Source organism: Sminthopsis crassicaudata, chromosome 6 (genome assembly GCF_048593235.1).
Source record: "Sminthopsis crassicaudata isolate SCR6 chromosome 6, ASM4859323v1, whole genome shotgun sequence".
In the NCBI taxonomy this organism is placed as follows: Eukaryota; Metazoa; Chordata; class Mammalia; order Dasyuromorphia; family Dasyuridae; genus Sminthopsis; species Sminthopsis crassicaudata.
In genome coordinates, this window is record NC_133622.1 from 176,452,291 (window position 1) to 176,466,860 (window position 14,570).

Consider the following 14,570-nt stretch of genomic DNA (forward strand, 5'->3'; position numbering starts at 1 on the left):
TTTCATCCTGTTTTGTGCTTCAAGATAAAATCAGTTCTGGATATTTTCATTTCAACAAGCTTCAAATATTCTTAATAGTAGCTACACTATTTTCACTTTACTCCAATGAAAATATAAATAACTTCATAAGTGTTTTTGGGATACCTAGTATAAATAGCCAAAGCATTATATTTGGTTGAAATATTTATATCTGTTGATAATTATTAAGTTAGAAACAAAAATAATTTTTAAAAGAAGTAATCTCAAGTTTAGGAGCAACAAAAACATTAAATGTGGGGGTTCATTAAACAGTTTAGATTTATATTTTACAAGGAATGAGAGAGTTGACTTTACTTATAAATCACTTAAGATGTCTCAGCCAGAGTGCTGAAATTTCAGGTGCTTCCTCATAGAAGCATCCTAAGTCTGGCAGAGGTGATGTATAGTGCTGATCTTGGTGTCAAAAAGACCTAAGTCTCAGCACTTAACACACATCTTGCCCATAGTAGGGGCTTAATAAATATTGATTGACTAAATAACTGACATGAATTATCTCCTCTGAACTTCACAATAGCCTCATGAGGCAGATATGGTTATATTATGCCAATTTTCCAGCGGGGAGGGCCTAGAGGGGTTAAGCAATTTCCCAAAGGCTACACAGCTCCTAAAATCAAAGGCAGGATTTTTAATCCATATCTTCCTGTTGTTAGTGCTAGTACCACACTTTCACACACAAATATTGAAATTTCCTCACAGGACACTTCCTAAATGGCTTTCAAATGAAGATTTTAAGCAGATTTCTGTATCAAAATTGCCCTCACATAACTCATAGAAAGAGCCCTGATCTACAAGACCCGAATTTAAATCTCAGATTGGCTATTTCTTACCTGTGTAACTTTAAACAAGACACAACATCTAACTCCATTTTCTTAATAGCAAAATGGATTCGATCAAAGATTGTCCACCTGTTCAATGCCATTTTTGTTAAGTGTTTGGTCATCAGGTAAAGCCTATGGGGTCCCTTCTCGGAAAAACATTTTCAAATGTATAAAATGATATTACAAATTCTATTGAAATACAGTAATCAAAGCATAACAAACAAACAAGCAAGTTTAAGGATCCCAAGTTAAGAACTTCTGTATTAAACAATATCTGAAGTCCTTGCCAGCTTCAAAATATCTGATCCTATAAATCTCCATTTTTTTCTACCTCCAAATCTAGGAGCTAGAATTTCATTTTTAACTAATTCCAAATTTTAACTAATTCCAAAGTCACTAAGACAACTAGTAACTCAGCATCCTTGAAGCAGATAATGCCAATTTGTTTAAGAAAGTTTGGCCCCAGATGGTTACAGACCAATCCAAAAATCACTAATTGATTAATTAATTTGCAAAATTTGGGGGTTTCGATGACTGGCTATGAGGGCAGTTCAGCATCTCAGCAAATTAAAAATCTGGGAGAGTAGCACAAAGCACTGAATGTATAGTTAAGTTTGTTAAGCAACTTACTCTGGGTCTCAGACTAAAAATGTATCAAACAAAAAGCACTTGAATACAGATTTTTCTGACTTGGAGGCCATCTCTTTATCTGTTCTATCCACAATATCAAGATATCTCCTGATACTAAAATTAATGTCACTTATCTACATAAATTTTAGCTTATATTTCAATTATTCCTTCAACTCTAACAAAAGTAAATTTTTAGCTATAAAAATTTTATAAGGCGGACAAATTATTGTGATTTAAAATTCTATTGGTATATAGCTCTTCTCAATTTCAATATTTTGAAAACCTAAACCACTTTTCTCAAAGTTTCTTTTGTTAGATATCAATTACTGGTATTAACATAATTATTAAGCAACAATTTTATTTTTTTAACCTCATTTAGCTAGTTCTTTTTTTAGGGACCTAATAAATATTTGTCATAAACTGGAAAGAAATTAAAATGGTTTTAAATTTCCACAAAAGAGGTATTATTTTTGAAAAATCAAAGAAAAATTGTACTTAGCTCTCACCAGGAACAGAAGGAACATGCCAGACAGACCTAAGAGCTTACCAGAAATAATTCTGTCATTATGACACAATGATTTTACGAAATCAAGTTGCTGAGATTCTCCAGTGTTCCCATTTTATGAAGGGAGAGAGAAGCTGGGAAGGCTGAGCTCATGCAGGATTCCTGTCTCCGGTCTTCTGGAAACTGGAGCTCTAGTTGCCCAGTTGTTACGTTCTTGGGTGCCAAAATTTAAAGCATGCGAACTCTCTTCTCTGACGCCCCTTTAATGCATTATAAATGGGCTGATTACATATAGATGCTTACAGCACAAGCCACAGCCGGCTCCACATGCCATTGAGGACACAGGTGGCTCTGCTAAAAATATGCCATGGAAGGCATTAGAATTGGGTACTGTTGCTACCACCATCCCTGATTCCAGACCCTTTGAAGACAGCCCTCAAATCTCTAATCAAGATTCTTGACAGAATCCACAAAGGAAGTCTCAAGAATCGTCATGGACCATCTCCTCCCTACCCCCCTTTCACAGGGAAAGCCCTGAAATTTGTCTTGCCTTTTCTCTTGCCTTTTCTACCTTCCTTCCTGAGAACCCCCTTTCTTCCACTATCAAGCAGTCTGAGATGTCATCATATTCCCCATGGAGCACCCCTACCTCCTGGGCTGAAAGTCTGACCTCTGTGTCAAGGGGGTAGACCAACCAGCCAGGGCACTGTGCAGTCTCATGCAGAATCACTGAGCTGCTGGGATCAAGTATCCCATATGCTGGTGTCTGTCAAACAGACTTCTGCAAGCATCATCAAGCTGCAAACTTTCTCTCTCTCTCTCTCTCTCTCTCTCTCTCTCTCTCTCTCTCTCTCTCTCTCTCTCTCTCTCTCTCTCTCTCTCTCTCTTTCTCTCTCTCTCCCCTCTCTCCCCTCATTTTTTTCTGTTTCACTCTTTCTGCTTCACACTGTTTCTTTCTCCTTTAAATTTGAACCTGCTTTTTAATATCCTTATTATAGCCTGACTGACTCTGAAAGATACCTCAGCAATAGCAAGAGCAGCAGAATTAGTGGCTTTGAGCACTTAAACTCAATTTGACGATTTCAAATATGTTTTAGGGCTGTCTTAACAGTTCCAAAAAATGAACGAAAACAAAACCTTGCTGGATAATCCTTCTCTCTGGTAAGGGAACAGAGAAGCAAGCAAGCAAGCAAGATACTTTCCATTCTGCTAAATGAGTCTCATCTCTGTTCCAAGGGGCTGACACTGTTGGACCTTGGTGTCTGCCTACGGGGAGAATGAAGAGGATTGCCAAAGAGCAAAGAGACAAAGTTGCCAGGCAGGGAGAAATCCTCCTGAAAAACAGAAATGGAGTGGAGAGGGAAAGGAGAGGTATTAAGGAGATGAGCCAGGTGGAATAGCCCCTTGTGAAGGCAGGCCAAAGCAGGGCGCAGGAGGTACTTACGGGCGTGCCGAGCTCGGTGCTTGTGGGGCCGTCGGTGATCCCTTTCTGTGATCTGCTGATCTTCTTCCTGCTCAATGCCTTCCGAGGAGATGGGAAAGGAGACCACAGAAGGAGGTGCTTCAGCCCGCCCTCCTTCCACTTGAAAATCACCACACCCCTTTCTTCCTGTCCAGTTGGACCCTTCTGCCTTCTCCCCGTCGTAGGAGTAACTGATGATGACTTCAGCTCTGGAGAGGTGAGGGGCTCCCGCCTCTCTCCCCTGGGTGCCTTGCAACTCTCTGCCACTAGAGAGATGAATTAGCTCGTCTCCGGGCCTCTGACCAGAATCCTTTTTCTCATCAGAGAAGGCAGCCGTTCCTTGGCCAAGCCCTCCCTGCAACTGGTTAGGGTAGGGGTCAGGGGAGGGATGGTTTTCAGCTCCTCCCGGAACAGTTCCCACCAAAGCCCCAGGGTCCTTGTGTCTGTCAGGTGAGAGGGACAACTGCAATTCCACCACAGCTCCCAGCCTGCCTTCTTCTGTCTCCCCCAAGGCTATTGGCTCAGCCCAGGGTCTTCTCAGGGGATGCGAAACTATTTGGGAGCTTGGCTTGCTTTCTCCTGAAAAATCAGGGTTGCTTTCATCTTTCTGGCCAGGAAGTGCCCTCTGGGCTTGGGTGCAGTGGGGCCAAATATGTAGACTGGTACTCTCCACATGGTCCTCGTGTGCAAGGTGGTCGTGATCTTTGTTTTCAGTTTCAGGGATATAGGTCTCATTTATTCCACTGGATGGTCTGCACATAAAAGATAATTCCAGACAGTTAAATTCATGGGTGTTTGTTTGAGGGGCTAGCCAAAGAATTGCTGACACTTTTATGAGGGCTGACAAATGTAGTACAAGGTCAGTCTGTTTCTGCCTCAATGTTTACAGCAGTGACTGGGAGGAATGAGGTTGGTGGTATGTCCCCTTTCCCTCCACCCCCTTGAGAGGTAGCATGCTGTAGTGGGCAACTTGGGCACAAATACTACCTCAGACTCTTACTATCAGTGTGATTCGAGGTCAGTCATTTAAGCTCTCTAAACTCAGTTTCTTCATCTGTAAAGTGAGTGGGTTGAACACGAGGACCTCTAAGATTCCTTCCAGCTATATGATTGATGATCTTATGATCCCTTTTCTAAGAAGTTGGCCCTAAAGCAAAAGAGAAACCCTCCTTAACACTTTAATTTCCAGTATCCGTCTTGAATTTGTCTCCAAGAGCTGGGGGAGGGATGTCAGAATTATCTCTTAGATCCACATACTTGGCATGAAGCCACTAACCCATCTGGATGAGGGGTTAACAGAGTTTTTCAGTTTCCATCCAGATGTTTGATGTCACATAAACAAAACTCAGCTCTTCCCAGACTGGGCCAAGAGCTCCCAGATAAAAGTGATCCAATAACCTTTTTGGATGGAATGAAATTGAAAGCAATATCTCTGGCCACAGGGAATATTTGGTCTTGGGAATAAATACCCTTTTCCATGCTGCTTGATTTGTGAGGTCATGGAGATATTTATGTTTGGAATTTGGTTGGCTCTCCCACTGAAGTGGGTTGACCAGCTTATTTACATTTTTGATCACATCTTCTCTTTTGGGGATTCCCTAAGAAAAAAAAAGCTATTTGAATAGCTCATGGTCAAAGGGCCAAGTTTCTTATTCCAGCTTTTTGCCTCTGTCCCTCTCATTCTTTTAGGATTCTATACCTTTTGTTCTTATTACATAAGGAAGTGTAGGTTAAAAGTTGTTTAAAACAAACAATCAAAAACTTTCTCTCAAGTTCTAATTGTAATAAAAAAATAACTGTATGAATTTGGATTTTTCATTTGCTAATGAATTCCTTTGTTGCTCCTTTCCTATCTCAGTCATACGAAGAAGTATTGAAGTAATTTTTCCCCAATATTGTGAGAGTAATAACAGTGTTATATAAATGCTAGCTATTATTTTTGTGTACTTTATGAACTTTTATGAATCTTTTGACCTTCACAAGTATTATTATCCCTATTTAATACTTGAGGAAACTGAGGCAGATAGTATTAAATAAACTAGCACAATAGGCTGACATCTTCTGTCATTCATAGCTGTAGAGAATTGCCTCAAGCCTGAGAAATAGAATGACTTGCCTCCAGTGATATGTGTTACAGCATGTGTCACAGTAGGAATTTGAACCCAGGTCTTTCTGTCTCTGAGGCCAGCTCTGCAATGCTGACTGCTTCTCGATGAAATAGGAAATCTCAATCTTTTTGTGTATTATGGACCAATTAACTGGCAGTTTGATAAGGTTTATAGATCCCTTTTCAGAATAAAGTTTTTAATTGCATAAAAAAATCTGTACAGGATTACAAAGAAAATCAATTACATCAAAATATGATTACATATGTGTTTTTTAAAGACAAGTTCATGGATTCCAAGTTAAAAACCCTCACTCTACAGAGTGATAGATAGGATGCCTTCCTTATATAATCCAATTATAAAAAAATGCTTAATACCTATTGTAAAAAAGCCCCCAACATAAAACAACTCTGTGGTACCACCTTATATCTATCAAATTGGTTAACATGACAGAAAAGATAAATAATAAATGTTTGAGGAAATGTGGAAAAATTGGCATATTAAGGCATTGTTGGTAGAGTTGTGAACTGATTTCATCATCATGGAGAGCAATTTGGAATTATGTCCAAAAGGCTATAACGCTATGCATGTCCTTTGATCCAGGAATACCATCACTACATTTGCATACCAAAGAGATTAAAAGGGGAGGGTGTTAGAAGGAAAGGCTCCATCTATACAAAAATATTTATAGCAGGTTTTGTGTGTGTGTGTATGTGTGTGTGTGTGTGTGTGTGTGTGTGTGTGTGTGTGTGTGTGTGTGTGATGGCAAAGAGTTGGACATTGAGGAGCTGTCCATCAGATGGGGAATGGCTGAAAAGTTGTTGTATATGAAAATAATGAAATATTACTGAATTATAAGAAATGATGGGCAGGCTTATTTCAGAAAAACCTAGAGAGACTTATAGGAACTGATGCAAAGAGAGGAACAGAAACAGGAGAATATAGTAACAGATATACAGTATGACGATCAACTATGAATGATTTACCTCTTCTCAGCAATCCAATTATCCAAGACAATCCCAAAGGATTCAGGATGAAAAAATGCCATCTACCTCCAGAGAAAGAACTGATAGAGTCTGAATGTGGATTGAAGAATACATTTTTACATTTTTCCCCCATGGTTTTTCCCCCTTTTGGTCTGTGTCTTTTTTTTTTTTAACAATATGACAAATATGATGTTTTGCATGATTGAATATGCATAACATATCAGATTGTTTATTATCTTATGGAAGGAGAAAATATGGAACTCAATTTTTAAAAAATTATCTTTTCACGTAACTAGGAGAAAATAAAAAATAAATGTCCATTGAATTGAATTGTAGTCTCTGCCATGCCAAATATCCACTTTTTTTTTTTTTTTTTTTTTTTTTTTGGTATAAGGTCTATAATGCACACTTGGCAATACTATTTTAAAAGCAGCATGCCAGGTCTATAAAGGTAGTAAGGTCAAAGGCTATACTAAGAAAGGATAAGAGTAAAATCAGAAAGAGAAATGAAGACTTCTTAATAGCACCTTAATATCTCTGGTTATAGCTCATTACATCAAGCTGGATTTCTTTGAGACAACGTCCTGCATTAATTATATTCTACTGGAGGCTACTGTCAGGTCACGAGGTTTGTAATTTAGCCAGACTTAGGATAGGTTCTGGATTGAATCTTTCTGAGTTATGAGAGTCCTCCACTGAGTACATACAGATATAGTAGCTTGAATTCATAAACAATTCCATTTGGGGACAAGCCAAAGAAATGTTAGCCTTTACTGGTAGCTGAGGCTAGGAGTATAGAATTTATGCATAAAAAGTCAAACTTTTTTTTTAAATAATAGAGATAGTGAGAGAAGAGAAATTCATATCCCTAGAAGGTTATTTTCACTTCCATCACCACAAAAAATCAACTCTATAATGTTTCATGCTTTTAGGTCTGATTGATAACTTACTAATATACTTAAAGACTTATTGACCCATTGACAATTTTTGAATCCTTATGTGGGCAATTAGGGGAAAAAGAGACATCTAGTACGAGTCAGTTTGATATAGTTGCTGACCATGGAGCCAGGTAGATCTGAGTTCAAGACCTACCTCAGACATATTTGGAATGTGTGACCCTGGCCAAGTCACTTCAACTCAAAGTTCTCTATCTAATGCTTTTCAATTCGGATTTGCACAGAAGGTGCTGACCAGCATTGATTGAAAGTGGCCATTTGTCAAGAATAATCCTATTCCAATGAAATCCTAAATCTAGTCCTTATCCTCTGTTGAGAAATATCATGGGCATGAGGGAAAGAGAACTATTTGGTTTCATAAAACATGATTAATTTCAGCTTTATTTTGATTTAACATCCTTGGATATAACCCTATCCAATTAATGGATAAAAACAATTTTTTTAAAAGCAGTAAACAGTATTAAGAATAAAAAATGAAAAATTGAAAACAATAAAAGAATCCTTAAGCTGTTCACTGGTATCCATTTGGAGATTATTATTACAGCCTTTCCCTAGTTGGAATATGAAAGTCAGTGTTAGCCTGAAACTTTTAGGATTAAGACTCCATTGTGATCAGAAGAGGGCGTCCCAAATTACAAGTGAGTTGTGAAAGAATTTAACTCACTAAACCAGTGAAGGAATTACCCATCCAATAGCCTAAAAAGGAGAGAAACAAGTAGAGAGCTTTTCTTAAGGGAAAAAAAGTACCCAAAGATGGCCCTGAAAGTCTTAGCCCTGGTAATTGCAAGCAGAAATTACAGGCAATAACATCCTTACTAAATTTCTACTAACCCTCAGGCACTTGCTTCACTTGGGAAACTTTAAATATTTGAAAATATGAGCCAAGTTTAAATAGAATATTGATGAAAATCCTTCTCTAGGGACACAGTGGATAGAGCACCAGCCCTAAAGTCAGAAAGACCTGAGTTCAAATCCAGCCTCAGACACTTAATACTGCCTAGGTGTGTGACTCTGGACAAGTCACTTAACCCCAATTGCCTCAGCAAAAATGAAAAAGAAAATCCTTCTCTGATGCCTTGCTGTAGTAAGGGTATAAATCTAGATTCTCAAAGACACTATCTTTGGCAGCTACCACCAAGCTAGAAATCATTATGGTATCATAGATGGAGAACTAGAAGGTGACCTCAAAGGCTATCTAGTTCAATTCCTCTCACTTTATAAATGAGAAAACTGAGGTTAAGAGATTGGAGCTGGAAGGGACCTTAGAGCTATTTTTTACAATTGAGGAAATCGAAATCCAGAGAACATAAGCAACTTTGGTGTTAGTGTTCAAGTCATTTCAGTCATGTCCAACTCTTTATGACCCCATTTTGGTTATTGTTGTTTTAATGTTTTTTATATTTTGTTTGTTTGTTTTGGCAAAGATGATGTTCTATCCACTGCAATTGAATCATTTAGTTGTAAGAGGTAGGATTTAAATCTAAATTTAATCTAATTTAAATCTAAAACCTCTGGTCTCAGAGGGAGTTCTTTTCTTTTTTCCATTCTACATCCGTGTGGCACTGTCATGAAAGACTTTTTGTGTGGACCAAATTGGCTATATATACTGATCGCATTTATATCCACTGAGGGGCTGTGATCTGTAGTGGTAGAAGGGACCTTGGAGGAGTAAAAGTGAGGATCCTAGAATTCTTGATACCTCTAGAAAAAATCCTGACCTTCACCCATTTCTGTGATAAGTAATCTGAAATAGGCAGAACATTTCTGATGATATTTAAACAAAACTCAGAGACCAACAACAGATCACTTGAACAAAATGCTGGGCTTGGAGGAAGGAAAGCCTGGGTTTGAATTACATTCCTGACCTTTACTAGCTGGGTGATCCTGAGCAAGTTCCAGTACCTCTCTGGGCCTCAGTTTCTTCATTTGTAAAATCAGCTGGACTTGAACTCAAATTTTCCTTCCAACTGTATGTATGTATATATATATATATATATATATATATATATAATATATATATATATATATATATGATTGTGTGATTCTGGGAACCTATGAGCTATGGATTATAATTATGGATAGCTTAAAAGTCTTGTCTAGTTGGGAGACCCAGTAGGTATTCTTGGGAGACATTTTCCAGAAAACCACAGCCCTGCAGTGTAGAGATAGGAAATGAAGGGTGAGGGAAGGATTATATTCTACAAGTAGGTAGGAGCATGGAAAATATTCTATAGCATAGCAGATTTTTCATAATTAGCAAAAATGACCATCACTTCTTTCTTATCAAATGGAATTATATTTTACTCCCCCTCCACATACTCTGTGATCCAGTTACTCTGGTCTATTTGCTGTCTCTCACATATAGTATTCCAACCTTTACTGTCTCTCACATGTAGTATTCCAGTCCCCCAGCCTTGTAATTCTCATTCTCCTCACCATCATCTCTTAGAATTCCCAGCTTGCTTTTAGAATCAACTCAAGCATTATCTTCTTCAGGAGACCTTTCCTAGTCCACAAGACTACTAGAGACTTTCCTTCAAAGATGATCAATCCAATTCTTATATGTATATATTATTTACATGTTGTGTCTCCCCCATTAGAATGTAAAATCCTGGACGGGAAGGGATAGTTTTGCTTTTTTTTTTTTTTTTTTTTTTGTATTGCGAGCAAAATATTGGAATGTAATAAGGACTTAATGATTGCTTATTTATTGACCAAATCTCATATACCTTCTGTGTAGTCATTTTCTTTTAAGAAAATAATGAGTGAAATGGTCAAATGGGAAGAAAATCTTTGCATCAGATTTCTCCTAGAAGAATTTGATATCTAAGAAATACCAACTATATATATTCATTTGCATATATGCAAATATATGTGTATGTATGTATATGACTAATAGCCATTCTCCAATATATAAGAATTCAAAGAACATGAACAAATTCTTCTTAAAAGAAGAATTGCTAGATAAGATAATGGGAAAAAATGGTGATAAACATTATAAGAGATGTGGGAAAACTGGAACACTAATACATTGTTGGTGGAATTGTGAAAAGATTTAACCATTCTGGAGAGCAACTTGGAACTATGCCTGAAAGGCTATAAAACTCTGTATACTATTTGATCCAGCAGTTTCTCTCCTGAATCTGTATCCCAAAAAGATAACAAGAAAGGGAAAGGAACCACATATGCAAAAATCTTTGTAGCAGTCCTTTTTTTGTAGTGGGAAAGAACTAGAAATTGAATGGATACCCATCAGTTAGGGAATGTCAAGATAAGTTATGATATATGAAGGTAGTGCAATATTATTGTTCTGTAAGCAATGAAGAGCAGGCTATTTTCAGAAAAAATTTGGAAAGACCTATGTGAACTGGTGTACAGTGAGGTGAGCAAAGCCAGGGGAATATTATCTACAGTAACAACAATATTATATGATAACCAACTGTGATGGACTTGGCTATTCTTGGCAATATGATGATTCATGGCAATTTCAGTAGACTTGGCATGAGATGGGAGACTGAATGTGGATTGAAGAATGATGTTTTCACCTTTTTGTTTATTTTTCCTTTCTTATGGTTTTTCTTCCCTTTAGGCCTTATTTTTCTTGTACAATATGACAAACATGGAAATATGTTTAAAAGAATTGAAGATATTTAACCTATATCAGATTGATTGGTGTCTTGGGTGGGAGGAAAGTAAGAGAGGGAAAATAAAACATTTAGAATACAAAGTTTTTCAAAAATGATTTAAAAAAATAATAATTTTTTTTATTTTTCAGAATACATGCAATGATAGTTTTCAACATTCACCCTTGTAAAAACTTGTGTTCCAAAATTTTCTTCCCTTCCTTCCCTTCTCTCCCTTCACCTGAACAGCAAGTAATCAAAACATGTAATTTTTCTAAACATATTTCCACAAAAAATGAATGTTGAAAACTATATTTATATGTATTTGGAAAAATAAAATACTATTAAAAATTAAAAAAAAGAATTGCAAAGTATTCACAACCACATTAAAGAATGCTTCTAACCAATCATAAGATAAATTCAAATCAAAACGGTCCTAAAGGTTCACCTCACACCTTTCAAATTAGGGAAAAAAATTGACCAAAAATGCAATAGTTAGTGTTGGAAGGATTGTGGAAAGAGAGGCACCATAACAAGAAAGGTACATAGCAAGTGGATAGAACACTGGCCCTCTAGTCAAGAGAACTTGAGCTCAAATCCAATCTCAGACTTTTCACCTACTTTACTATGGGCAAATCTTATTGCCTCAGTTTTCTCATCTATAAAATGAATTGGAGAAGAAAATGGCAAACTATTCTAGTATCTTTTCTAAGAAAACACCAAATGAAGTCACAATGAGTCAGACAAGGTACATTAATCAAACAGCAAAAAGCATTCTAATGCATTGTTGGTGGAGCAATGAGATGATACAACTATTTTAGAAGGAGAAGGAGAAGGAGGAGGAGGAGGAGGAGGAGGAGGAGGAGGAGGAGGAGGAGGAGGAGAAATGTGTATGATGGAATACAGAGAAGCACTAGAAGATCTATATGAATTAATGCATACTATCCCAGGTAGAGCCAAGGAAGAAATATGCACAGTAATTATAGCAATGTAAATGAAAAATCAATGACAACAAAGTAGATCTCCATCCTTTGGGGAATGGTCAAATGAATTATGATACATGAATGTAATAGAATACTTCTGTGTTATAAGAAGCAATGTGGGGGCAGCTAGATGACACAGTGGATAGAATGCTGGTCCTGAAATCAGGAGGATCTGAGTTCAAATCCAGCCTCAGACATTTAATACTTCCTAGCTGTGTGACCCTGGGCCAATCGCTAACCCCAATTGCATTAGCAGCAGCAGCAGCAGCAGCAGAAGAAGAAGAAGAAGAGGAGGAGGAGGAGGAGGAGGAGGAGGAGGAGGAGGAGGAGGAGGAGGAGGAGGAGGAGGAGGAGGAGGAGAAGGAGGAGGAGGAGGAGGAGGAGGAGGAGGAGGAGGAGGAGGAGGAGGAGGAGGAGGAGGAGGAGAAGGAGGAGGAGGAGGAGGAGGAGAAATGTGTATGATGGAATACAGAGAAGCACTAGAAGATCTATATGAATTAATGCATACTATCCCAGGTAGAGCCAAGGAAGAAATATGCACAGTAATTATAGCAATGTAAATGAAAAATCAATGACAACAAAACATCAAACATGAATGTAAAAAAAGTATAAAGACCCAGCAGAACTTGGATGAAGAGATATAGAAATCACTCCCAAATCAGACATTTGTGGAGGTGAGGGCTCCTCCAGAATTATATGTTATACACAATCTTAGACTTTTCCTAATATGTTAATCAGTTGCACTGACTTTTCTTTTCTAAAAAAATACTATTTGTTGTATAGAATGGATTTCTGGCAGGTAGAGAGATATGATAAGGAAAAAAAACCCAGAAAATATCAACAAAAATTTATTTTAAAAAGTTAAGAAGTAATGACATGGTCCAAAACAAAATGAGTGGAGAAGTTGGGACTAAAATCCTCTGAACAGAGCCCCTTTTATGCTGTCTCTAGAGAGGTGAATGTCATCCATACCCCATTGGAAAGGAGGAACTGATTCAAACTCCCTGAAGTCAATAGCAATTTAGATGACAGTGTGGTGTTTGCATTCCTATAGATTTTAGTCAAAATGCATAACTGATTACAAGCTGGTCAGCACAAGACAAAAAATCCAGTTAATCAGGGTCCTGGCCCCAGCCTTATGATCCTTAAATTCTTCAGCCTTATTCTGATTAGATGAAAATACCACTGCTGTTATTCAACCTGCCATTTTGAAAGAAAAAAAGATAACAATGTATCCCTCAAAAGGTTAGGAAAATCTCAAGCAACAAGAATCCAACTACCCAGAAAAAGGTTGGGTAAACAAAGATTAAGTGGAATACAAATTTTAAAAAATCAAGAGAGGCAGCATGCCTTAGTGGATAGGAGATTGGACTTAGAGTCAGAAGAGCAGGGTGTAAATCCTACAGGCCTCAGACACCTATGTGATTGGGCAAGTAGCCCAACCTTTCTGGTCCTCAGTCTCCTTATTTGTAAAATGAAGTGGTCGGATCCACTTCTAAGGCTTTAAATCTCTCATCCAAGTGAACCTTGGATGAAAGGGATTGTGTTGCTGTTGTCTTTGCTGCAATTTCTTCTCAGTAAAAAGAGGCCAGTGACCCATATTATCCCCTCTTCTCTTCCTGCAAATAGCAGCAGTAAATAATTCACTGGACAAACAAATACATGGAAACACATGACTTCCAGCATAAGTTCTGGGAGTCACAAGGGATCTTTCCCAATGACCAACAGCTTTGACATTTACAAAATTGTGTACCCTGCAAGGCTGGGGCTTCTCCAAGACCAGGAAAGTGATCTTGAGCAGACTGTATTTACTCAGGAAGTAGACATATGAATTGAGAAAAGTTTTTCAAGGAAAGTGGGAACAAAGATTTTTCAGGCTAATCTTTTGTTCATCTGAAATTTCAATCATTGATCATTTATTAAGCATCTACTATGTGTTTATATGCATATATGGCTATCTTGTATATAGTGCTTTAAAGCTTTCAAAGTACATTTTGTTTTATTCTCACAGCAACCCTAAAAGGTTGGTACAATTAGTACACACATTTTACAGGTGGGAAATGGAAGTAGACAGCAGTGAAGTTACCTACCCCAAGTAATACAGCTATTAAGTGTCTAAGGCTGGATTTGAATTCAGGTTCTTCTTTATCTTTTATCTACAGGGCCTACTGCCTAGTTATCTCTATAAACCCTGGGTTTATAATACTAAAGTACTGCTAGTACTGAAGAATAAAGACAGAAACCAAAAACAACCTTCTCCCACAAAACAGACAAACCAACCTAATCCCTGTTCTCTTGAAGCTTATGGTTTTGAGGGCAGTCTAGGCAAGGGGAAGACACCATGCACATATATAAGTGTATGAGAGCAAATACAAAGTAGTTAGAGACTAAATTGTGGGGAGAGGGGTTGGCAGTTGTGAAAACAGAATAGGCTTTATGTAGAAGATAGGTCTTAAGATGCAT

The 14,570-nt window shown here is 37.6% G+C and overlaps 1 protein-coding gene across 1 annotated transcript in view; it reads right to left on the reverse strand.

The window, feature by feature from the left end:
- Window positions 1-14,570, reverse strand: part of SYNPO2 (synaptopodin 2) — a 210,921-nt gene that overhangs the window by 36,424 nt on the left and 159,927 nt on the right. The window contains exon 3 of the mRNA XM_074275234.1: window positions 3,437-4,206. Coding sequence (XP_074131335.1) covers window positions 3,437-4,206 — 770 coding nt within the window. The remainder of the gene's footprint in view (window positions 1-3,436; window positions 4,207-14,570) is intronic.